Source organism: Podarcis gaigeae (genome assembly GCF_964106915.1).
Source record: "Podarcis gaigeae genome assembly, chromosome: 4".
NCBI lineage: Eukaryota > Metazoa > Chordata > Lepidosauria > Squamata > Lacertidae > Podarcis > Podarcis gaigeae.
This window is the reverse complement of record NC_139677.1, coordinates 4,226,866-4,254,436: the sequence shown is the minus strand read 5'-3', so window position 1 is coordinate 4,254,436 and position 27,571 is coordinate 4,226,866. Positions and strand designations below refer to the sequence as shown.

The 27,571-nt window shown below is 40.7% G+C and overlaps 1 protein-coding gene across 4 annotated transcripts in view; it reads right to left on the bottom strand.

The window, feature by feature from the left end:
• Window positions 1-1,101: 1,101 nt before the first annotated feature.
• The window catches only part of TDRD3 (tudor domain containing 3), a 67,795-nt gene continuing 41,325 nt past the window's right edge, over window positions 1,102-27,571 (bottom strand). For all 4 annotated transcript variants that reach the window (XM_083737803.1, XM_083737801.1, XM_083737802.1 and 1 more), the window contains 3 exons: window positions 26,793-26,918; window positions 6,408-6,533; window positions 1,102-1,325 (listed from right to left, as the gene is read on the bottom strand). In XM_083737803.1, coding sequence (XP_083593929.1) covers window positions 6,414-6,533; window positions 26,793-26,918 — 246 coding nt within the window. In that variant the 3' untranslated portion in view covers window positions 1,102-1,325; window positions 6,408-6,413. The remainder of the gene's footprint in view (window positions 1,326-6,407; window positions 6,534-26,792; window positions 26,919-27,571) is intronic.

Below are 27,571 nucleotides of genomic sequence, written 5' to 3'. Positions count from 1 at the left end.
ATTTCATATGTGCTTCAAGTGGTTTGGAACTTCTGTGCTACTTTGTATTAGAGTTTCACAAATCTAATTTTAGTTCTCTCCATGCCTTGACTGCAGAAGTCACAGCGAGACAATCCAGGCTGTGTTGTGGAAATGTAGCATTATGAGTCAGAATGAAAGGCCTATTGAGTCTCTAATCTCATCTGTAGTAGTAAACCTTTGGCTCAGTCCCCTAGCTCCTGTGCACTACTGCATGTAAGCCTGTAACTAAACCTAACCACAAGCAATTGAAACATTTAAAATTTTATTTCCTGTTTACCCCTGCCTCATCTCCCTCCCCTGTGTCAAATTTTAGACCGTAAGCTCCTTTTGTCCTTTAAAATAGTGTTCTATGTTGGGTTGCCAGTGCAATGAAATTGATTTTTAGCACAGGAAGGTGTCTCCAGTTGGGTGGGTTTTTTTTTTAAGAATTTGATTGTCCAGTAGAGGCAGATGTGGTTAACTGGACTTCTGAGTAGGAATGTATGGCTGGGCTGGCAAGTTGCCAGACCTCCCCCCTCCCCCAGTTATTATAAATATCCTTAGTAAAACTACATGACACATTTTTTAGACTGCTGCTTCCTGAACCTGCTTTGTGATGCACTTCAGACGCTACCTCCTAGACTTGCTTTTTGGCTTTCTTTGGAAGACTACCTGTCTGCTAAACACTTCATATGCCATCTCTTTGTGGTACTTTCATGACAGCCAGGTCATGTGACCAAGCCGAACAGGTGTAAGAACCAGCCTAAGTCTTTCCTCTCTGGTCATTTTACACCATCCGGGGCTCAGCCAGCTTCAACCCAGCCAGCTGAGCCCTGGCTGAGCTTGGAAGAGTAAATGACTCTGGTGTAGCTTCAGCTGAACAGGGTTGGGAATTTGACACCAGCTGGGTCTGCCTGAGCTCAGGCATCCTAAACTGCTCATCTTGCCATAGGATTGCCTAATAAATGTACCACCACAGAAAATAATGTCCTCTTCAGATGCTAAAATATGAGGAATTAGGATTGCACTCAGTGATAATCTGTGCAATAAAAATGGTTAATTCCATTCCAGCCAAGTAAAAAAAAAGACACAAAGTAAGGACAGGGTAGATCATGGTGGCTTTTATTGATGGCAATATTAACAATGATTTTATTTCATATGTAAAAAGTTTATCTTCATGGAACTTAAAAAAATGTCTCTGTTGAATACATCCTATACGTACTCCCTGCTTGCACCAGCCTTCTTTATCAAGTGCCATCCATGAGGCAAAGTGAGACGTCTTGAGCACCAAGGAGAACACTGAGAACTTTTGCCACAACAAATACCTGAAATGCGGAGGAGAGGAAAAAGGTAACATGGAGATCTCATTGTCATTTGCACTCCATCTCCCATTGTTAATCAACAAAATTAGCAGATGTTGTATAAAAACAGGCTTCAAAAAACTGCAATTTTGTCTCAAATAACTTTTATTTTTTGAGGTAAAGCTGTTTTGACATTATGAGGTAAGACGCACTGTTGATGGATTTTAAAGCACGTTTTAGGAGAAAAGAAAGAACCCAACAGTAGGTTAGGTATTAACTTAATGAGTGTTCCTCATTAAGTTCAGCGGCCAGGTTGTTCACCGGGTAAAGACAGTCTGAGCATATTACACTGATACTGGTCCAACTGCACTGATTACCAGTTAGTTTCCAGGCCCAATTCAAAGTGCTGGTTTTGACCTATAAATCCTTAAGGACCACAATACCTCAAGGACCAACTCTTTCCATATGAACCTACCCAGACGCTGAGATCATCTTCCAAGGCCCTCCTCCGTGTGCCTCCTCCTCGAGGTCTGGAGGGTGGAAACACGAGAACAGATCCTTTCTGCAGTGGCTCCCCATCTGTGGAATGCTCTCCCCAGGGAAGTTCGCTTGGCGCCTTCATTATACACCTTTAGGCGCCAGGCAAAAACATTCCTTTTTAACCAGGCCTTTGGTTGACTAACATTCAATGCCCTTTTAAAATGTGCTTTTGTGGGGGAGGGGGGTTGTTCTTTTTTCTTTTGATTATGTATTCTGTGTTTTTATCCTGTGAACTGCCCTGAGACCTGGGGGTATAGGGCAGTATACTAATTTAATTACGGTAATAAATAAAGAATGCAAAAATCACCACCCACATTCATGTTAGCAATGAACTCCAAAACGGAGAAGTGGATCCACAATTTTGTAGTTTGTGTTTTTCCAGCTCAGGACCATCCCAGGTGCTTCTGATATTGACAGAAGCCCATGTTGCCCTGCTGCCATACTTGGCATCCCAGTAAAGCCAGGCATGTAAAGGTGGCAACTGCTGTCTCTAAGCAGCCCAACAGGCTACAGCTCTGAAGAAGAAACATGTCAGGAAAGAAAACACATCAAATAGTGTAATTTCTGTACACTAAATATGAAATATGAATGTTCCCTCTGTGAGGGAACATTCCCAGATCCGCTGAAAGAGTCGGTCGTTAAACCGCTTCTTAAAAAAAATCTTTAGACCCGGCCAGTATGGCCAACTATCGCCCAGGCTCAAATCTTCCATTCTTGGGCAAGGTGATTGACCATAACATCCTTCTGGACCGTCTAGAGGGGTTGGGAGCTGGGGGCACTGTTATACAGTGGTTTTGCTCCTTCCTCCTGGGCCGTGTTCAGAAAGTGGTGGTGGGGGATGAGTGTTCAGACCCTTGGGCCCTCACTTGTGGGGTACCTCAGGGTTCCGTCCTCTCCCCCATGCTTTTTAACATCTATATGAAGCCGCTGGGAGAGATCATCAGGCGGTTTGGACTGGGTGTCCATCAATATGCAGATGATACCCAGCTCTACCTCTTTTTTAAATCAGAACCAGTGAAGGCGGTGAAGGTCCTGTGTGAGTGCCTGGAGGCGGTTGGAGGATGGATGGCGGCTAATGGATTGAAGCTGAACCCTGACAAGACAGGACAAGACAGAAGTACTGTTTTTGGGGGACAGGGGGCGGGCTGGTGTGGAGGACTCCCTGGTCCTGAATAGGGTAACTGTGCCCCTGAAGGACCAGGTGCTCAGCCTGGGAGTCATTTTGGACTCACAGCTGTCCATGGAGGCGCAGGTCAATTCTGTATCCAGGGCAACTCCACCTGGTACGCAGGCTGAGACCCTACATGCCCGCGGACTGTCTCGCCAGAGTGGTGCAGGCTCTAGTTATCTCCCGCTTGGACTACTGCAATGCGCTCTACGTGGGGCTACCTTTGAAGGTGACTCGGAAACTACAGCTAATCCAGAATGCGGCAGCTAGACTGGTGACTGGGGGCGGCCGCCGAGACCACATAACACCGGTCTTGAAAGACCTACATTGGTCCAGTATACCTGAAGGAGCGTCTCCACCCCCATCGTTCTGCCCGGACGCTGAGGTCCAGCGCCAAGGGCCTTCTGGCGGTTCCCTCATTGCAAGAAGCAAAGCTACAGGGAACCAGGCAGAGGGCCTTCTCGGTGGTGGCACCCGCCCTGTGGAACGCCCTCCCATCAGATGTCAAAACGATAAACAACTACCTGACATTCAGAAGACATCTTAAGGCAGCCCTGTTCAGGGAAGTTTTTAATGTATGATATTTTAGTGTTTTCTGGTCTCTATGGAAGCTGCCCAGAGTGGCTGGGGAAACCCAGCCAGATGGTTGGGGTACAAATAATAAATTATTATTATTATTATTATTATTATTATTATTATTATTATTATTATTATAGAAAAGAGAAGGGCAGTTTATAACCTTGGAAGATAAATAGATACAAAGGGGACCCACAAGAAAATCTTGCCATATGGATTGCTCCTGTTAAGTCCAAGTTCCAAGCCAGCCATGTCCTGTTTGTGGATATTCCACACTTCCGCTCCCTCTCGCCCCTCGTTTCCTCCCCCAGCCTCAAAAGCCACTTGGCATTCTGTGCTCCTTGGGCAAGGGCTGTGGCTGCGTGTTTCTCCATTGGTGGGAGCTTCTGGCTGAGAACACGTGACGCCATTGTCCAAACAGCTCCACTGGCTGCCCATCTGCCACCAAGACAGGCTCAAGGTTCCTGTACACCTCAGGGATCGCCTGATATTCCAGCTCTATCACTGAGATAATTTTGCGTCTTTCGTCGTTCCCTGAGTTGGTGAGACTCGTTTGACAACAACAAGAAATCAAGCCTTCAGCCATCGGCCCAATCCTGTGGAACAGCCTGCCTTTTTAAAATTTACTGGGAAATCTTCTATCATCACCACTGGAGTTAGTGGGAAATTTACTGGTATCAACTTTCCTTTATATTTTACCCATATCTCAACAATGTTTCTTAATAAGGGATTTTCAGTATTATCCCACCACTGCCTATTTGGTTTGATGAAAAATCTATTCACTAACTTCTCCCTCATTTCCTGTGTACTACTCTCTAACCATTCTAACTCTCCTTGTTCTATTATCTCGTCTATGATATATCTTAACTCATTTGCTATATAATATAACTATGTTGGGAAGACCCAGTCCACCTATTTTCTGGGGTTTATACCCCATCTTCTTTTATTAATTCTGGGTTTCTTATCCCCATTACAGATTTATTAATCATACGTTGCTAACCCTTTATCTCTGTCTCCAATATCTTAATTGGTAACATTATAAATAAAAAATATTATTCTAGACAAAATTTTATTTTTCACTATTCTTCCAAACCATGAAAGATTAATTTTCTAATATTCCTTCAGCTTTTCCTTAATTTCAGTCTTTAATTTCTTAAAATTCTCTTGTTCTAAATTTTCTAAGTTTCTTGTTATATTTATTCCCAAATACTTTATTACATTTCTTGATTTTATATCTATTTTATTTTTCTTCAAAAAAATGTTTTTCATCTTCACCATAATTAAATATCATCATCTCTGATTTGGACCAATTAATTCATAACCCTGTTATTTCTCCAATTTTCCCCCCCAAATGTTCTTCTATTACCTGCATATTTTCCAATGGATTTTCAGTTGTTAGCAATGTGTGATCTGCAAATAAGCTTATCTTCTCCTTTCCTTTACTGCTTATTCCTTTCATATTTCCATCTTCTCTAATTACATTGGCCAGAGTTTCACTGACCGATACAAATAAGATTGGGAAAAGGGGGCATCTTTGCCTTGTACCTCAGGTTGTGTTATTTGTTCTGTTATACTATCGTTCACCATGACATATGCCTTGTTCCTCAAGTCTAAATCTAATCCTTTAAATCGTTCTCCAAATCCTAAACTTTCTATAATCATTTTTAACACTGGTCATTCTACACAGTCCTATTAAACTAGACACCTGTCTTCCTGCTATACAGCCACATTGGTTTTTATTTATACATGAAAGTATTCATTCTTTTTGTCATTATTGTTGTCAATATTTTAGCATCTTGATTTACTAGGGAAATTGGCCTATACGATTCTGGGTCTTTCAAATCTTTTCCTGGTTTTGGAATTAAGATAATTATTGATTGTTCCCACAATAGTGTGGTCCTCTCACCCTCTATTATTGAATTAGATAATACTTTTAATTTAGGAAACAGTATTTTAAAAAAATACCTTATAATATTCTGTTCCCATACTCCTGGGGTTTCCCTCCTTTTAGTTTCCCTATAATTTCTGCTGTGATATATTTTCATGATACAGAGATATATAAATATTTTAAATAAATAATAAATAAACTGCAACCAATCAACACTAGCATAGATTTATACTGTTAATTAATATAAAATCCTAAACCAATCAATTCCATGGTTGCCACATACTGGATTTAGTCACATTTTTTATCCACAGACCCAGTGTTGGGTAATGCTTTTGGCAAGTATTTCTCAAATCAAGTATCTCACCATTTATATTGAGCCGCTTTGTGGTTTGGTGTGGTTTTTAGCATCTACCGAACAGAGAGGAATCCAGGCATGATCATGCTTTGCCTGCGCCTTCACTGTACACCTTTAGGCGCGAGGCAAAAACCTTACTTTTCAACCAGGCCTTTGCCTGACGATCTACATCCTATACCCTTTTTAAAAATGCTGGCTCTTTCGAGGGTTTTTATTGGGTTGTTGGTTTTGTTTTGATTTTATGTATTTGATATTTTATGTGAACCACCCTGAGACTTTCGGGTATAGAAACAAACAAACAAACAAAATGCTTTAGCCAGGTCCATCACATTTGCCTCAGATACCCATTCCTTTTCAGAGATTATCTCCATGACTAGTAATTTTTAGCTGACTCAAAACAGTAGCCCCATCAGTGCAAATTTCTAGACAGCCCCGCAGCATCAGATAAATTCCAACAGAATGTCCGTGAGTTATTCTCTTATTCTAGGAAGTGATAAATGTTTGCAAAACCAAACATTAAAAGGTTTTGTGCACTACCCCCCCACCCCCTCACCCTGCATGACCATCATCAGTATTTACCCATTATCAGTTCCTAGCTCTTGGAGGTTGATAAAACTGTTGAGTAGGCCGTGTTGACCGCCGGGGCTGTCCATCACCACCTCTTCGGAATTCTAAAGTTTGTTCATAAGCCAATTCTTCCTCTTCCTGCAGGTAAACAACATTATTTAAAAGTGTACACTAACATAATTATACAGAGAGAAGTTCCCTTTCTAGGCAAAAAGATCTTTAGCTAAAATGGCCCTTACAAGAATGGCTGGGCCAGATCACACTCATGTTTTCTTAAGGACAGACGCCTGAGAAGTGAAATCTGGATACTGGAAAGAGCAGGGAGAGGCTGTATGTGTAGCAAGAAATTGTACAGATAGAACACCTTTTCCCCCAAAAGTCTACACAAACTAATCTGCAAAAAAGGGCCAGAAAAGTGACTAGTGGGACTTTTAATGATTAAAAACATGGCATTGGAGTGGCAACTACTTAATGTGCAAGATCCAACACAGAAGCATCAAAGATGAAATGAAAACGTGAAACAGAAAAATGTTACTACTCTTTCTGTAGGAACCCTATCTGTGAGATAATGTCCGTAATGAATAAATAGACAAGCTCTGAAAACTATAGTTATATGTATTATCCCACACTACTTTGAGGCTGGCTCAGAGTGATTAGCTAGCATGGTGCACAAGTTAATGACACATTGGAATTGAGAAGACCTAGCATTGAAACTCCTTCTGTGAGCTCAGATCAGTCACACATTCTTACTCTAGCCTACGTCACAGAGTTGTGAAAATAAATGGAGTGCGGACAGGGGGCAACCATATACTGTATGTTGCTTTGAGCTCTTCGGAGGAAAGGTGGAACACACATAAACAAAATCATAGAATCACAGAATTGTAAAGTTGGAAGGGACCTGAGGGTCATCTAGTCCAACCCCCTGAAAAGCAGGAATCTCAATGAAATCATATGTGACAGAAGGCCATTCAACAGCAAGCACTTAAAAAACTAATACTAATTATAGTTTTTTGGCCATAAATTGTTGCTCCTTACTGAATTGGAAGCTCACCATGACAATCCCCATAGTCATGCCCCAAAAAGAATCCCAAAATGCAAGCTGTTCTGTTGATGCCTTCATAGATAGATGATAGATACAGAGATACTGTAGAATGTAGATGATAGATAGATACAGTGCTTTTGGGGGGGGGCACAGAGGTCGCATAACCCTAAACATTTTGTGAATCTAAGTCTGGCCTCATTGAGGGGCAGTATGTCAATATAAGTAGGAAAATGAGAGTACCCCTAAACATTTTTTTAGATTTTTTGGATAGATAGATGATAGATAGATAGATAGATAGATAGATAGATAGATAGATAGATAGATGATAGATAGATTAGATAGATAGATAGATGATAGATAGATAGATAGATAGATAGATAGATAGATAGATGATAGATAGATAGATAGATAGATAGATAGATGATAGATAGATAGATGATAGATAGATAGATAGATAGATAGATAGATAGATAGATGATAGATAGATAGATAGATAGATAGATAGATAGATAGATAGATAGATAGAGATAGATGATAGATACATGATAGATAGATTAGATTAGATAGATAGATGATAGATAGATGATAGATAGATAGATGATAGATAGATAGATAGATAGATAGATGATAGATAGATAGATAGATAGATAGATAGATAGATAGATAGATAGATAGAGATAGATAGATGATAGATAGATAGATAGATAGATAGATAGATAGATAGATAGATGATAGATAGATAGATAGATAGATAGATAGATAGATAGATAGATAGATGATAGATAGATAGATGATAGATAGATGATAGATAGATAGATAGATAGATAGATAGATAGATAGATAGATAGATAGATAGATGATAGATAGACAGATTAGATTAGATAGACAGATAGATAGAGATAAGAACACACAAGAGTTCATAGCATTTGTATGTACTATTTATGAGGCTCAGAATGACTGCAATCCTATGTAGTTTCTGGAGGAAATTCCATTGAACACTTGGGTGCTTACTGCTCACTGCAAGTGTAAAACACTGGCTTGCAAGACACACTAAGCCTTGCCTTAGCGAGACCATGCAAGCATGTGGGTTCCCAAAGAAGATAAATTCTGCAGGGATTAGCTGCTCTACAGACTTCCTAGTTGTCAACTCCCTGCTGCAGCCAGTTCCAGCAGGGAGACAAAGATATGGTGCTGACAGCACAGCCTCCTTCTCAAGCCCTGCTGGGATCAGCTGCACGGAGTTCCTGACTGCACAAAGCAGGCCTTGCTGTAAGTGCCCATCAGCTAAAGGTCATAGTGACCTCAGGAGATTGACACAAAATGGGGATGGGAGTTGGTGGAGCTCAGGATGTGGTCTCCTGGTTGGATCTTGTTTCCCCACCTGTAACATAGACTGTATATTAGATTGAAGTATCACAAGTCAACTGAAGTCTGGTCCAGAATACCGTTTGTGTTTCTTTTTCACAATCTGTGCAAATTTCTCACTCCAGCTACACTAGGTGGAGGTTAAGATTGTAAGGGGAAAGAGGAGCAGTAGGCATTTCTATCAGTGCTTTTTTGTACAAACTCACATGTTTTGCTATGACATTAGAGACACCTCTTGTTCACATCATTTATAGAAAGAACTAGCAGGGATAAATGGAACAAGGATTGAACAGCATGGGGGAAATAGGAACACTGGCCCTATTTTTATTTCAAAGCCAGTTCAGTTCTCCTAGTGTAAAGGAAAGAACCAAAACATATTAAGTAGAAGATTTCTCACCTTTAAACTTCTGATACCCTTTTAAAGTGTCAGCAGCTCTTTCAACAGATGTTAGAAGAGTTTGGATTTGATATCCCGCCTTTCACTCCCTTTAAGTAGTCTCAAAGCGGCTAACAATCTCCTTTCCCTTCCTCCCCCACAACAAACACTCTGTGAGGTGAGTGGGGCTGAGAGACTTCAGAGAAGTGTGACTGGCCCAAGGTCACCCAGCAGCTGCAGGTGGAGGAGTGGAGACGCAAACCCGGTTCCCCAGATTACATGACTACCGCTCTTAACCACTACACCACACTGGCTCTCTGTTACATATAACAACTGCAATAGCTATCACCACTGAGCATGAATTTAAATTTAAACTTGAATTTTTGGCCTCCCATCTGCTTCCCCACCTCTTATTTTAAATTATAGTACAACCTCCTGTCAGAAAGATTAAAAGCAAAGAAAAGAGGAGGAAATTAGTAAGTGACCTAAAAAGCTAGCTCATAGTTGCTAGAATAAGACTTCCCATTATTCTAAATGCAGGTTAAAATGCCGCTCTATCCTTTTCTTGCTGTGCTTAAAGCACATGTGTATGTTTTAGTCTACACTTTTTCCAGGTGGCTCAAACCTTTTGGTTATGATTGGGCCAGGGGTGTGGAACTGCATTTGGCCTGTGGGAGAGCACCCTGGCATTCCTCTGCAGCAGCGCAAACTGGGATACAAAGGAAAAGCCAAGCAAGTCTTGAAGCTCAAGTCCTGGTTTGGCAAGGCATAGCTGTGTTATGATTTCCCTATGGGGGCACTTCCGGGTTAGCGCCATCGCCTAATGGCGGACTCCCTCTGATCTCCGGAGGGAATCTGCTCAGCAGGGGTCGGGTTCTGCCGCTGCGGCGACGCGGGGACCCTAAAAAACCACAGTCGCGGAAGCCTGTGGACTTGGTGACTCGGTGGGCACCATTTGCGCCCCCCGACCCGCGAAGGAGCCTTTTTAAAGGCTACGGAACGGGGGACAGGGAGCGGCGTGGTGCTGAGAGTCCTCTGCTTCCCCTGCTGAGTGAAGCCGCATGCCATGGACGGAGAGCGCTGACTTTTTCCTTTGAACATCTGGATCAAAAGCAACAACCCGTGAGTAATACGGAATTTGGACTTAAAAGAGAAATCTTCTTTTTGAATTTGGCACGATCGGGGAAGACGCAAAAAGGAAGTCCGTCTCCCTGCCTTGTAAACATCTTAAAGCAAGGACTAATTAACTAAGGTTGCGAGAATATCTTCTCCTTTACTGGATAAAAGTAATTAATTTCATGATTGGACAGTACAAGTAATTTTGCTGGAGGATAAGAGTGGATTTTGAGAGCTGAAGTGTAACCCCCCGGGACCCAGGAGTGATCCGCGAGATGGCCTGTTGAAAAGATACAGAGAACTTTGACAGCTGTCAAAATTAGCTGTCAAAGTTGGGGAATAAAAAGAAACATTGTTTCTGCTGTCTTTGCCGGTTGGATTTGTTACAATTCGGTTATAAACTGTTGAAAATAAAGAGAAACAAGTTATTTTGACTTTGGGACTGGAATTAGAAGGATAGTAAGTAACCATAATCCCTCTAGAGGGGGTTTTGGGACACTGCAACAATGGCTGCAAGTGGAAAAATACTCATTGAGCTGAACAGGACTTTTTATCTCCTGGGAAAGCTTCAAGAACAGAGTGATATTTTGGCTACGAGGGTAATTACAATGAATGAAACAGTAAATAATTTTACTGAAACTGGAAGGGACTTGACTCAAGTCTTTGTTGCTGAACAAAAAGCCCTTGTAGCGGAAATAAAAGTCTTTGCAGCTGAGCAGGAAAAGAAATTTGATAAATCTGAGAAAGTGGAACAAGAGATATATGAAGATCTGGAGGGAAATGAAGGAGGAGCTACAATGCTGCAGAAGGCTAAGGAAGGCCAGAGGCCTGGCAGGAAGGACATGAAGGAAAATAAGAAATGGGTGATAAAAATTTGGTTTCAATTGGAAAATGAAGAACGGAGAGACCTCCCTATGTGGAGACCTGAAGACCTATGGATTACAAATTTGATCAAGAAGGAAGTTGGAGCATTTGGGACATTTAGATTCAAAAGGATTAAGAAACAAGATTTGAGCTCCACTTATGAATATAGAGGTCTGGCTGGAAGAAAAATGGACATTATCGAGACAGGGCTTCTCTGAGATTTGAGGTTTTACATAAAGGACTACCAAAAAAACTGGCAAAGAGGAACTGAGAGAGAATTGAGAGCCTCGGATGTAAGGTCTCCAGGCTGAGAGCAGATAGACTGATAAACATTGGGGATTGAAACCGGGAAAGGGGGGGGGGAGTTTGGGAATCCAAAGGGTGTATAACTATATTTTGATTTATTCTTCCTTTTATTTTGTTTTGTTATGAGTATAAAAATGGGGAAATCGTGGAAGAGAACAGGGGTTGATCTTAGAAAAAGATTTTAATGTATAAAGAATGAGGACTATAAGGTAGAATTGGTTATATAAAATGAACTAAATATAATAATGAATTAAATATAATAAGGTCAAAAATTGGGGATAAGAACTTGTTGAATTAAATAAATGGAATTGGAACACAAGAAGGGGAGGTGTGGGGAAGTCATGGAAATATGTCATTGAAAATAAGGCTTAAAAGGTGAATACTTTTCTTTTTTATTTTTTCTTCCTTTTTTCTTTGTTCGCTTTTTTCTTTTCTTTTTCTGTATTTCTTGAAAACTTCAATAAATATGTTTTTTTTTAAAAAATGAATTCCCTATGGGGAACTCTCCAAGGAAGCTGATGCTGGTGCCTTTGCTCTCACTACAAGGGTGAGAGCAAGCCTGCATGGCCAATAAACCCTCAGGTGCACACGATATGGCTCACGACTGTGAGCTAACAGCAATGTCCCTACCTGTCCCACATCTGACATCACATATGATGGGAGGTGTTGGGTAGGTATGTGTGGTTTCATGGAACTGGTTAGCAGACCCAATTAGGCCCACAGCCCAGAGGTTCCCCAGCCCTGGCATAGATGTTGCCCTACACCTCGCTTCAGATATTTGAAAGGGAATTGCACGTGCTACACTCTCAGATAAGGTTAACAAGAGACTTTGGGACCATGCTAAATCAAGTGGGGGTTGGCAGTGGAGCTGGTCTGCAGTCATACCTCATTTCTGACCAAACATAGTACTGTTATTGAAGCTGTTTATGACCGGATGTGCTTCAAATAAAGTAGCCCCAAGTGAACTTGTCAAATGCCCTCTCAGCATCCACCAAAGACCATCAGCAGCAAAAGTGTTCTAAGAAGAGAGCCATAATTATGGCCATGTCCTCCCGCAACTGGCTTGTTCGTAGCAGATTAGCTTAATTCCAAAGTGTAGACTTTGAGGTAGCACAGACAGACTTTCTGTAGGAGATCACTTGTTCAGTGGTTTTACCAGCACGAATTGAATGGAGAATGCAGATAACTCTGATTAAAAACAAACTTGGGGAGTGAATAGGTAGAGCTTGATCCTTTTTTGGTCTGCAAGCTTTGCAGCCTCTCAGAGAACTGAGAAGAATTTCTTCTAACTGGGAAAGTTCAGGCTAACAGGGTAAATGCTTACAATTCTTTGTCAGATTGTTTCCATTTCTAATTTAAAACTAAAGGTTGCATTTCACTAGGCTTTTTAAAGCTCAATATGTTTTGCTAAGAGGGATGCGGGTGGTGCTGTGGGTTAAACCACAGAACCTAGGACTTGCCGATCAGAAGGTCGGCAGTTCGAATCCCCATGACGGGGTGAGCTCCTGTTGTTCGGTCCCTGCTCCTGCCAACCTAGCAGTTCAAAAGCACATCAAAAGTGCAAGTAGATAAATAGGTACTGCACTGGCAGGAAGGTAAACGGTGTTTCCATGCGCTGCTCTGGTTCACCAGAAGCGGCTTAGTCATGCTGGCCACATGACCTGGAAGCTGTACGTCGGTTCCCTCGGCCAATAAAGCGAGATGAACGCTGCAACCCCAGAGTCGTTCACGACTGGACCTAATGATCAGGGGTCCCTTTACCTTTACCTATGTTTTGCTAGTTAACATGTTCAGAAGTAAGCAGCACAGAGCTCAAAGGAGCTTAGCCCCAAGTTAAGTATAGAAACAACTGCAGTTGTGTCGTAATTCTTTTTAGTTTAATGGAATAAAAATCCTAAATAGTTGAAAGGGTGGGGGTGTCAAAAACTGTGGAATTAATACCAGCTGTCAAATAAATCGCATGAATGATTCATATACTCATCAATCTATGTAACTGGCAACACAATCACATTAAGATTCTTGCTGTTTAGTCAGAAATAATCCCCAGGGAGCCAGCAGCCAATGGGCCAGAACCAGCCTCCTCAACAGGTCCAAACAGGGTGTTTTGGACCACTGCTCTCTTAGGATACTGCTTGAAACTACTTGGGAAAGGCAAAGGACAAGGGAAGGTATCCAGAGCACCTTCAAGTGATTGTTCCCAATGGTGATTCTGCATCCCTTGCCATTTCTGTCACAAAAGGTGAGGGAAGCGGGATATGCTGGGAACTACTGGGAACTACTAACTCAAGGTTCCTGGAACACCATGAAGCTGTGGTTCTCAAAGGACCAGCAGCCTCTTTTATTGTGGGGAGGGGAAAACTGGGAGGCCGTGGAGATCTCATTCTGTCTCATTGCTGCCCTGGTGATTGGGAACAGCTGAACAGCCGCACCTACCTTTGTCTTGGTCAAGACTACCACTTGAGTGTGGTCCCTTGCACCAAGACAGAAAAAAGGTTACCTACCCCTAAATCACAAACTGAGTTATGTAACTCTGTCAGATAATATCTGTGCTGGTAATTGCATGAATATTGTCGCACTATCATGATGTAGCTATATGTTACAGCTGACTAGTAGAAAGTGGTTCTTAAGGCCAGTGATAATTTGTTTACCCATCACTAGTTATTCAAGAGGAAAGCACCACCAGACGTCTCCTGTACATGCCCTTCTGGCTGCAGAACTATCATTGCACTACCTGTTGGTGAAGGTGACAAAAACCTCTACCTGCAGCATCTCCTAATAGAGGAATAGGTAGTGGAAAGCACAAGGGTCCACCTGCCAGAGTAATGAAGTATGGTTCAGGTGGTCTGCTGGGTCAGTTTCTTTCACAGCAATATAAATCACCACAGGAATGATAACATTAGGTACACACCAGTTCCACAACTCCAGTGTAAGGGCAGGAGAATCCTTGAACCAGTGCCAGTTTGCTTGTTTATGTAGAACACTGTCAGAGGCCACTTGGATGGTATGGCTCCAAAAGGAGAACCTGAAGACTCTGGTGATGGCCAGTAGTTCAGGGGAATGTATGAGAAGCCTTGGCTCTACTCAGGAACACACAGCCTTGACCATAAGTCCCACAATGTGCCCCCACCCCACACAAAAGTGAGTGTTTGTGGCAACTACAGCAGTCAAGGACTGAGGGGTGAAAGAGCAGTACAAGTCGATCATCTGCATTCACCACAAAGAGCACTGAACTCCCAAAGGTGGAAGAAGACATTTGGCATGGGAGCCCACTCCCTGCTGGAACATATCTAGGAGCAAATGCTAAAGAAGGTGCCTCTTCAAACAGATGAAGAGGTGACACAGTTGAAGTCATTGGTCCTAGGCACTTTGGCAGCTGGCTGTGTGAGCAGGTCCAGCAACCACACTGGTGGCCAATACAATAAGGTTTTGAGGTATGCTAGAGGCCAGATGTGCATGACCATCCAAATAGCATGTGGGAAGAAGTCATACATTCTATGAATACTCTGGGGGCCATGGCCAGTAGAAATAGGAGGAGTTGGAAGCAATGGTCTCCCTGAGGATGTGCAGGATGTGATGTTTGTGTCAGATCGCTATGTGGAAGTACATATCTTCAAGTCTATGGGTACAAATTCCCAGCATAAAGGAATGGAAGGATGCTGGCAATCCTGAATTTTCTTGGACTCATGAAGGAATTATGTCAAGAAGGTCTACAATTGTCTACCTTTCTCAGGATAGTGAACAGAAGCCCTGAAGTCTCAAGGCATCAGATAACGATTCCATTGTCTCCTTTCAGAGGAGGGTTCTGATCCATCTCTCTTAAGAGGAGACAAAGGTTTTGAACAGGAAATGTCATCTCCAGGAAGCAAGAAAAAGTCAATTGCATATTGCATGTGAACCATGGTGACAGTATGCCACACCAAGCAAAAGTGCCAGAGTCTGGTCCCAAATGCTGGTGGGTATAGCTCCCAACTATGACATGTCACAAGTCAAAACAGATGCTTGGGATATCTGCTGCCCTGGGATGGTTAGATAACTGCACAGATGGGAACGACCTCTTGGATCAATGTGAAGATGACTAACAGGATAATTGTGCCTCTGTTGACTGAGAAACAGGACATCTGGAGAAACCTCCATGACAAGGGCATATGGAACACTGTGGGCCTAGGTATGGAGCTTCGGTACAGAATGTCATTAGTTTTAGAACTAATGAGTCCCTTACCACTGAAAGGCAGGCCTTCCGTGTGGGATCAGGCATCCTGGTTATGCCGCACTTAGTTTAGCAAAGTATGCAAGCAGAGGGCAACAGCACCTGCAATGCTCAAATTTGAGAATGGGTCAAGCCCCTAAGGTGTGGTGTTGTAGCCATGTCAAAGGAAACTTATGACCTCTCAGTCTGAAAAAACAGTCTGCGGTCAACAACAAAATGAATGGAACCAAAGTAGAGAAAACCCTAAGTTTGTGATGGTTGGAAATATTGGCATCGGTGTCAAGCACCACGGAGGCTTGCTCTCACATTGTCACTTGGTAGACGGCATGAGTGGTTTTGGTGTGCCTGGTGGAAATGCTGGCAATGACTGGGTACATGTCCACTTTTTGTCCCTCAACAAGACATTCATGCCCATCAGTGGAGGGTGGAATGCTACCAAAAGCAAACATGACCAAAAGGCCACCCATTGCATCATAGGCTCTGATGAAGGGCAGCGAAGGTGTCAATCAGTGCAGAATGGACCAAAATAAAATAACACAAATGGACAGAGAAAAATAAACTGTAGAAGAGAAAGTAAATGAAGGAAGAGATTCCCTGTTTCCTGCCGCAATGAGGCATTTTAGATTAAAAATATCTGCTCTTCTTGCTCTTCCTTTGTCATTTTAGTGCTGCAAGTTTGGGTTTTCCAAGTTTCCATGACATTGTTTGATGTCAAAGTATGTATCTTACATTAGCAGATTGTTTTTCCTTTTTTAAAACAACATCCTTTTCCTGTTTAAAAATTGAAGCCTTTCTTTGGGTAATTAAAAGAGGAGGAACAAAGAACACTCAGAATCTTGGTGTAAGTCACAAATTGATGGAGGATTAATTTTTAATGAATAAAATTATTTGAGGATGTAACCAATGAGAACCAGATTTAAAATGATTTTTTTTATTTTAGGGAAAGGGCCGCCTTCTCTCTCTCGACCTTTATCTTACAACTTCTAGTTCACATGGGATTTTCCTCCAGCGACATTTTCCTCTCCAAACCCACCTTCTATGAAAGCAGGAACAGTGGTTTGGTGTTTTGGAGAAATGAAGAATCAATCTATGCTTTTATTGGGCACACTGGTTTGTTCGCTAAGAGGAGACTTGTACTCCTTCCAGGTCAGGTCTCAAAGAGGATAGTTTTCTTCAGTTTTTTCCTGTTTTTGTTTCCTTTTTTATTCTTCCTGATCCTTGTGGACTACATTTGCTCAGAAATCTTCTAATGGAAAACAGTAGACCTCACCCAAGAAAGTCTGGTAAATAAGGTTGTTTTGATTAACATTTTCTCAATTTTCAATAATTTATTTACTCATTGTTCCACAAAGTCTTTACATCTATCTCCTACATGTCATCTTACTATTAAGCAGTTAATGCAACCAGCTATATTACCCCCTATTTAGTGTTTGTAGTAGTCCCACTGAAATTGTTTCATCTATTATATTGCACTCATATCTATTTAATTTAGTGTTTATTTTGCATCATGTTTGCATTGAATATTTCCAATTTTTCACCACTTGTCAGTTGTTTTTCTTTCTGGTGTGGTTCTGGTCTTTGCTCGCTATCCATATGCTCACTAGAGCAAACTAATGTAGACTTATTTGAAAACCTGTTTTTCAAAGATAGGTTTGGAGTCCAATGCTTTCTTCTGGCAGGGGTTGGAGGTCATGTCCATTAACATTTCAATTATTCTAATGGCTCTGACACATGATGCTTTCATATTTAAATCATTCTAGCAGTCAGAATGAGAATATGAAATATCAAGGCTCTCATTGTGAAGAAAGGATAACAATTGTTTGAAAGTGATTGGTTAGAAATCCAACTATTGTTCCTCTGGCACAATTCATAAGTGTTGTCCTTTTCCAAAACAATTTGTTCACTTTGACAAAACATTTAGGGGTTTAAGTTTTGTTTTTGCAAAAGTAATGTACTGCTGTCCACATACCCATAATATCAATAAATTATCACATTTCAGCACAAATATGAATGCTGCCTCATAATCCTCTCACACACTTGCACTGGCAACATGGTTTTCACTGGCTATTCCTATTTCCCAAGCAGGGAACAATACTTTTCTCCACAACAGGTCTTTTGACCTGAATAATATCAAGTTGCCAAGATACTGGCTGTATTTGAATGTCATGCTAAACCAGAGTTTAATGCACTGTGAAAGGGCTTAGCCTCCTCCTAAATTGACATGCTCCTCTTGCCTTCCCTTCTCCTTCCTACAAGGCTGAGATTTGTTTGAAAGCTCCTGCTTTTGGTTTTTGTTAAGTGCAGCCTCCCATGTCTTCCATACAAGGAACTGTAATTGAAACTGGCTTATTTTTTAGCTCCAAGTGACACAAGAAACTGTGCTATCCTAAAGAAAAAGGAGAAGCTTCGGAATTCCTCCTTTTGAACTTATGGGATGATAGAAGTGTGCAAACACTGGATGAGTCTAGGACTATTCTCCACATACTAAAACACAGTTCAGCCTGACATCCAAATGTGGTTCAGTTATGATGTAGTCAACAAGTTAGAAAAGGCTCCATCTCAAAACTCAATAAACTCTTTTCCCAATGTCTTAAAGATTAAAACAAGTATGCTTTCAAAAGCATAAAGTTACTGAATTTTTTAGATCTCTCTGAAAAGCAAACAGAACTGAATTAAAGCTAGAAAGGACTTGTAATTTATACTTGAAGGAATTCAATCAAATAAACCATCTTGTTTTGCTTACTAGACTAATTCTGACTTCAGGCTGTTCACAGCATATGCCTATACCAAGTGTTATTTGACAAGATTGGGAGTCTATGCTCATAACAGACTCCAAAATTAAATAGCTTTCAGAATGGAATACCTTCCACCTGAAAAAATGAACCCTTTTTGAATCAATGTTGAATCAATGTGTTAGGTCCAAACAGCTAGCCTATATAACATTGGATAATATGCCTTCGTACTGGGGAGCGTTGTGGGATGAAGTGAAGCACAAATACTGAAAATAATGAGATATTTTGTTCAAATTCCTTTATTTATATGCTGCACTGCTACATCTCTCATCCCCTAACTGCTGCCTAGTAGAGAAGGGCCAGAAAAATAAATAGAATATGTGTTCATGCACATGTACCTGCATGTGGGTCTTGTGCATTAAGAGTGTGTGGCTGGTAAATCTGGGTAAACATTGAAAAAATATGTGATGAAATATTTTCTAATTTTTAAAGCAAGCAAAGTTTTTAAAAATACTGCTATTAATTGCTGATTATGCCCTCAAAATGTTTTCTAGTCACCATTTAAGACAATTTATAAGGCAATCTATCCCATTTACTCTAGAGGTGTAAAATAAAAATCTTGTCAACCTTCATATTCCTATTGACACACGAAACAAACAGCTGTTTCAAAATATGCGTGCCATTTTTTAAAGTAAAAAAAAAAACAAGCTAACATGCATAACAAAAAGCTTTTTTCAGCCTCAGTAAATATTCACTTTTGTTAGGTTCATGAAGATAAAAATGGAAGTCCGGAATCAGAAGCTATTGATCTTTCAGCAATACTCGTCAAGAGAGAGAAACCTGAGGGCTGTACTTTTAGTTTTTAAAATGACCTGAGTTTCTTGTGGCTAACTTTGTCTAGTTCCTGTGGAATTGTATAATGATGATATACTGCTGAGTACTTCAGTATCATCAAGCTACCTCAAGCATCTAGATGTACTAATGGTCCTTAATAATGTGATCAGTGCAGGCCAGGGAACAGATTTTCCAAAGTAATTTCAACCCTCTGTAGAAAAAAGTGCTTATGGTGTATGCTGCTAGATGACCGTTGCCTCCAGTTAACAGGTTTCATTTCTTCTGTTTCTGGGTAATGTTAATGGCATGAAGGGAAGCCTGTTCCTAAGCCAAGATGGTATTAAGGCCTTTTATTTCAACTCTATTTTTACTATATTTTAACTGGCAAAACTGAAATATGCCTGACTACCTTCAGTGCAGCTGCTTCTTGCTCCATCTCCAATACTGGAAATCCTTTTAATTATTAATTATTAATTTTCAGGTATTTTCCTAACAGTATCACTTCATGTGCAAAGCTAAAGAAAACTGTTTCTCTCTTTATCACTCTAAGTTTAGAGATGGCAAATGAGTACCAACAAAACCTTACAGTGCTGTCCCATCCCCCCAATGGTAACATTCCTGTGCTAGTCTCTGGACAGCATGGGATTAGGTCTGTGGAGCTGTTTGCAGAACACCTTAAGCTCACCTTCAGACCCAGTTCTCGACCCATCTATTGTGATTTTTAAAATAGATGTGGCTCAGCTGTCGTCAACTGCAGCTTAATTTCTAGACTTACAGTCTGCCAAGCTGGTGCCAAACACATTGCTCTACTTTCCTTTAGGCCACATCAGTGAGGCTGAAGGGGGCGGGGTCCTGTCTGGGCAGCCCAGGACCTCCTTACACACTGCCCAGGCTTGTGCCCCAGGGATGTCACCTCAGTGCTGCTAACCCAGACGCACTTCATTGCCTCTTGAGACAGACAGATGCCAACAACAAAGGCCCTTGCAATTCCATAGGCTAGGGGAACCACTTCCATTGGATGGGCCAGATCAAAATGCAGCCCTCCACATTTGACAGGTGGGTGGGGCTGTCCAACTATCAATCAGCTTTTATAAGGCAGCTGTGGTTGTACTCTAAAGAAGCAGGGTGGCATTCAATGCCAAATGTAAACTGCAGCCAGGGCTGCAACAAAACAACTGAGAACCACCCTAAGGCTTCGGATTGTTCCTTTGCCACCATGACTTTAGCTGTTCCATTCCTGATGCATTGTAAGCAGATGAGTAGCAGGCAACTGTGGCTATTGAACGTGGCCTGGTGGGTCTAATTTGGGCATTCAGCTGAGGTTCTTCACTGCCAACTGTGGCTCCTGGAAGCTCTCTCAAATCGTAGAAGTAGAAACTCACCAGGAAATGATAAAAAGCATAGTAAATATTCTACTTTCTCCCAAAAATGTATCTTTCATTCTCTCCACCTGCCCACCCAAATGGGAGAGGAAACATTTCGTTCCTCTGTGACACTGAAGTTGATGGAAATTTTACTTTTCTAAGTATCCGAAATCCTGCTTATTTCTATAATTTACCACAGTCTGCCTGTTTACAAAATACCAGTTTGGCAGAATTCAAAGACTATTCAATGCAAAAATCCAGATTGTTGGTTCCATAGTTTGCACCTAATTTTTGATAATCGTCATGTCATGTCCCCATCATGTTCTCTCCCAGCCTTCCCCTAAGCCTCTATTTCAGATGCCACATGGTTGTATCTTATAATGTTGTCCCACTAATGCAATTTCTGCCTGCAGAATGGGACTTCCTCTCCTGTCCCGAAATGTCTTCCCTTCCCTCCAGTTTGTTCTGAGGGTTCTGCCAACATTCTACAGCAGATGGGAGAGACACAAGAAGCGAAGTCCCATTGTGCAGGCTAACATCCTTGCACTTATGGGATGTTTTAGCTGAATATAACACAGTACTTTGTTGTTTTACCACCACTGATGTGGTTTCAATGCATCTCTGCTCCAGTTACATTCAGAAGGCCATTTAACACATCACCTAAGAGCACACATAGGGATTTCCATCAAGTGGAAATTAAACAAAAAGCCACAGCCAAACACATATTTCTGACATGTGTAGCTATATATCTTCACTCACAAATGTTGTTGTTGTTATTGTTGTTGTTGTTTTGGTTCCACACTATACAGTTTTCAGGCATACACATAAAAAATGGTGTATCTGATTCCCAAGGACTCCTTCCACTATGAAAGAAGTGCATGATAAGTCTATGGAGTGGGGTGGGGTCCATGGGGTGAAGCATCTCCAGCCAGAGTCTTAACTGGGTCCAAGCCATGATCAAACCATGCCTGTAAACTCTGCACCTGGCATCACATATGACATCAGGTGTGGGGCAGATAAAAACATGGCTGCACTGCCTATCAGCTGATCGTCAGGGGTTACAAAGCACTGGGTGTAGAGCTCTGCCATCCATGATAATCTGATGATTATCTGCACAAGCAAAAATAAGTCACTGTATGTCACTGTGATAAACTTGGTCCATGGGGTCTATATGAATTCAGCCCACTGGCCAGATCTAGTTCCCCACCTCTGTGGCAGACCAACGGATGGATTGCAGCCATACTAATCTCTTTCAGAATGCTGTGCGTGTGATTACTGCTTCCATTCAGCTATTCACTTCAAAGTTATAAATGCTAAGATGTACAAGCAGCACTTTACAAGACATAACACAAGTACTGGCCCATATAAAACTAATGCACTGATGTCACATAATCCATAAAGTCATCCCTGAATGGCACAGTAGTGCATCTGACTTCATCAAACCAGATGATTTCACCAATAACTGCTGCTTATCATTTGTGATTATTGCTATTAAGACTTCTGAAAAGGCAGACAATCCTATTTTAATTATCTGAAGCCTTTCCACAAATTGTGTGGATAGAAGAAGCCAGACCAAATGGCTTAACTGGAAAGAAATATGCAGTTTTCTGGAGTTGTGAGGTAAAGAAGTCTGCTCCTAATATATACAGTGTGTGCATGCATGCCTGTGTGAGAAAAATGAATCCTGTCTCCAGCAGCATTGGGGAGAAGTGGGCCTCCCTCTCCTACCAAGGCTACTGGATGACATCATGATCAAGAAAAGAGACTGGCTACTGTTTACCCAATATTTTTGACTTCATGGAATATTTGACTTCAATCAAATATAGGTGGCGTGTTGACCAGCCAGCAGATCAGCATCCCAAACGAACACACATTTTTATGTCAACCGTGCCTAGTGAGTAGAAGTAGGTTTTTATTCTTCAAAAATCATATATACCCTTCTGTCACTTTGTATGGTTTGCACCCATGGCACTAGTTTCATTGCAGTCAAATCAACAGAAAACAGGTTTTTAGAACTGTTTCAGTCACTTTTCAGTGCTACTATGGAAACTACTTGTAAATGAAGGAAAGATTCACATTTCACTGTTAATACAGGAAGTACATTAAACCAAAGAGTTTTATTAGGGTTATGCTAAAAGCCTTTTCCCCACCCACCTCTAAACTGACGTGTAGCCCTTGTTAAGAACCTTCAAGAGCAGCATGTAAATAGCAGTACAGGCCCCTATAACAGCTCACTTATTCAATAATAAGGTTGCTAACCCAATTTGAGTTCATGGAGAGTGATTTTCGTGTGTGTGTACAATTCAAAACACAACACAAAGGTTGGGCACTGTGTTCCTGGTAACCAGCACACAGCAACTGCATATGAACTGCTTTCTAATGTTTTACTTTCTTCCTATTACAAATGGGAGCCTTACAGATGATCATCTCACCACACATAATCTTCACCTTGTGGGTAGCAAAATTCTCCTTACCCCTCTCTAGTGTAACACAGATGGTCCAGATACCCTGATAAGAGAAGTCCCTCTCAGATTGGTCACCTCTGTGGGATGGACACAGAAGCACTTATCCTCATATACACAGAGTACAGCTTTGCTCATGCGGACAAGGATATGTGCCCTTACCTAGAGCATTCATGCCAATTCACTGTCTTATTTTACTGGTGGTTGCCAACATACTACCAATAAGCTAAAACTAAAGTGTGTGAATTTGGAAAGAGACTTCAGATATGCAGTAGTATTACTTAATGTTCAGATTTCTGTAATGACTAAAAGGCTGACAGAACATAACTAACTTCCAAATGTTTGGTGTATTTGTTCTAAGGCACACGCAGCTCATCAGGCCTAACCAGTGCCTCCTGTGAAGGTCGTGTGCAACCTAAAATATGCTTGAGAATCCTCCGCAATGCACAAGAGCGCCTTGGCAGGCATGTTGAAGTGAAGTGTTCTCTGAAGATGAAAAGTTTCAAAATTGCTGACTGATGCAAGAGGTACTTGTTTGAAAAGATGTGCTCCATTATTGAAGCACTGTCACTTGAAAGTACCTCATTATTTCTGTTGGGCTACTGTGGGGTTAAGAGTACTCTTAGACAGCAACCATAAACAGCTATATTATAACCAGATGCTTAAGTTCTACTTCCAGAAATAAAGCCAAATGCTACAGATTACTGAGAAGCACACGGACGTATGAGAGTAAGAAGAAAAACTAGTACTGATAATGAAATTAGATGCTGACAAGTGCATAATCATTTGTAACCAATGTATTCCTGAAATCTGAGAAAAACATAACACTTTAGGTTTAAGTTATCTTGTGTTTATTTTACATTTCTACAGAACAGACTTAATTTAGCCTGAAGTCTCTGAACAATGCATGCTTTTCAAATTTATTTTAAATGTTGCAAAAGAAAAAGTTTATTGTTGTGATGGCATTTAATTTTGGGCTCTTTTTTGCAAACATATACCTTTATTTTGTGATCACTGCTACATTTAGCACAACAGTGGATTGCATATATAAGGGTACATATCTATAGCCAAGTTCAACGTTCAAACAATACTTGAGCGATGGAAAGTGCAAGCTTCTTCATCTACATTTTCTATTGAAAGACCTGTATGTCTGCTTGAAAAGAACTCATTCAAAATCTCACATTTATTGCTTTAGGAAATATACAGAATTCATATAGCCCTTTCTTTTACTTTTAATATAACTGAAATGCATTTATTACAGTAACATTCCTTCCCTGTATTCCTTATCACATACTTTAGTATTAGTCAATGTATGCTATTTTTCTTCTGCCAGGACTCAAACAATATTGTGAAGAGCTTAAGAGTTGGAAGCATATCAGGATCGAACCTTTAAAAGACTATCCATTTTTGTTTATTTTCAACAAAATGGAAATTACTCAATTCCATGGTAAGGAAGCAAAAATAAAAAATGCCATTTCTAAGTACACCTCCAGCTGCAGGACCCAAAAAAAGCAAGGGATCGCTCTCCTACTGGCCACTGTTTGGAGATTAGGCTGGATGCCTTCTGCAACCAGAGCATCATTTACATGCACTCTCCAAATCGACCAAATCCTAAGGGTGCATTATTTATGTTGCTTTGTTGTCAATTTAAGTGTGTGTATTATGAGTATCTTCATTATGTAAAATTTGAGGCAAGACAATTAGAAAAGGCCACCGCCGGGTGTGGGTGGGTGTGGCACACACACCTGTCCTTCAACAGACTGCCTCCAACTCACTGAGCCTCTTCCTCTCTCTCTTCTCTGCCCTTGTATTTTCACCTGCTACTTGCAGCAGCTGCTGCTATTTCAGGCCTGCCTATCAGTTTTCCTCCTGATGCTAGAGACTGTGCATGACCATAGTATCATAATGAAGCACACTGGCTGGAACTGGTATGTCTGCAGCCACCACAAGCAACAAAAGCACAGTGATGTCCCTCAGATCAGGCAACAGGCTGACCAAGCCTATAATCAGATGGACACTGAACTAGCATAACTCATCTTTAGCAATGCATCAATACAAATGAGAGCTTTGGGTGGGTTCTCTTATTTCATCCTGAAATGACACAAATTCTTTGCTGGATATCCACAGGACATCTGAAAACTAAACAGATTCTGAATGATGAGTGTACTGGGTCTCTAGGCCAGGAAACAGGTATGACAAAAGTTGGGTTTTGCAGTGGCTGCCACAATATGGCCTGCAGCGTTCTTTGCTGCCTCCAACTGAGGCTCTGAATGTTGCACAGGACCAAGATGCTAGAAACCATGAGATGCATAATGCTCCTGGGTCTTATCTCGAGATCCTGCAGAGATGTGTGACAGCACTGATGGCTTCTAAACCTACTCCAATGTCGTCTGGAAATCTGGGAGTCGTGCAAGAAGAACTGCATGGGGACCCACAACAGGGACTGTGACAGTACATGATACATTTCAGATTGGGCTGGATGCCAGAGAATCTGAGAGATAATCTGACAGGATGGAAAAGAGCAGGAGACTCTAGGCATCAGTTGACTGTCCCCTTCCTGAATTACAGAACAAACCTCTTTGCTAGAAGAAACTAGTACTAAGAGAATGCAGAAGCTTGTATGAAAAGAAAAACAAGCTCCTCCACTTTACATATGTTTGCAGCTATATGAAAGAGAATAAAATGTGAGGAATTATCAGCAGCATGAAAAAATGCAGCACGAGTTCTGGTAATTACTACTTGAACTACTATGTTAAGTCATAAAATTTATGAAAAACCATAATGGATTTTTAATTTTTCTACTGGGTTGTCAAAAAAAACTCAGAAAGAGAGCACAGAAAGGACTGAAAATGTAAAAGCCAATTCAAGCGTTCACTCTTCTGTGTACCATTAACAGGATAGTTATAAAGTGTCATCATAGCCAATTATACAGACAGTCTTAGTAAAATGGAGTTCAAAGCAGTGGGTGGCAACCAATGCTGCACTCATGCAAGGATGCTTCTCTAGGGTGGGGAGGGGGGAGCAGTGTGAATGGGAAACTGAGAATTAATTAATTGAGTGGGAGGCAGTTTGGGCTTCACTGGGTACAACCCAATTGTTCTTGAATAAACGTGCACTACACAAAAGGGTTTTTTAAACTCTAGTTTTACCTAAATAGAGCTTTCCATGAACATGTTGTATAAGACCTTTTAGAATGGCATATTTTATGAAGCACTTTAGGTCTTTATGGTTATTGTACCTATCTAATATACTTAAGTAGCATTTGTCAAAATAATGAGCACAATTAAAACAATGGTGGAAGCAGCTCTAATTTTACCTGTACATACAGATAGATTAAAAAACCCTTTGGAACTTAAGACTTATGAATTCATCATCTCCTAAACTAAAACAGAACCATATGGAAGCTGTCAGTCAGAACCCTTAATTTGACAGAGCAAATTTAAAAAGCATCCTGTTAATTTTTCATATAAATATTATTTTGCTAGTGACTCGAGAATATTGCCCGAACAATTTACATTTTATTACATGAGTGTAAGACCACATGCAGATTCTTTAAGGCATTGTTATGGATGGATATGTAATAAAGAAGGTCTTAAACCAGTTCTAGAATTCTCTTCTTCAGGCTTTTACTTCAAACTCTCTGCACGATTACCAGTCATCTGTTTATGGCTTCATTGTTCGTATGAACTATGCACTTTATCTCTTTGTATACAATTTATTATCACGTACCCAGGTGTCAGCTTGAATGGGTCTGATGTTGCTTAGTAACACCTCTTCATAGTTTCCATAATCACAGAACTTAACAACTGCAGTTGTCCCAGAGGAATGAAGAGCTTCAATTTCTGCTCGATAAAACTGGAAAAGACATTTAAAACAGAAGTTCACATATTTTAGTTGCAAAAGCAACAATATATTCACAAACCATGTAATAAAAACCAATCTGTAATAGGATTAGGAAAAATGTATAAGTAACAGCCGATAGTAACTTTATCCATTTTCTTTTAAAACATTCCTAGTGAAAGATTTAAATCTGCAATTTAATCAACAAATACTTTAGCTGATTAAATGATAGGGGACAATTTAATCAGTGAGGTGTGAGTTGGCAAACTGCATTACATACTACAGAATAATAATTAAAAATTAAAAGATGACAAATCACCCTAAAAATGAATGGTTGATTTTATCAGTTGTAAATATTCTTCCATATCCTTGATTCTTTAAAAGGCATCTGCAGTTCAAGTTTAAAGGTTTTACTAAATATGCAAATATAATCCATTGTTTAAAAATTAAAATATCCTTAAATTGCTCAAGTGCCTTACATTTTATACACTTTGTACAGAGGGAAAAACAAGGCTGCACATCTGTCTCTTTATGATCACTTATTCAGAGAAAACTCACTTAAAGAGTCCCACTTTCTGTGTCACACCTATTACTCAGCTTACTGCTTTTAAGGAAATATCCTCTGAACACCCATTACTACAGATATGACAAAAAAAATCTTAGTTCCA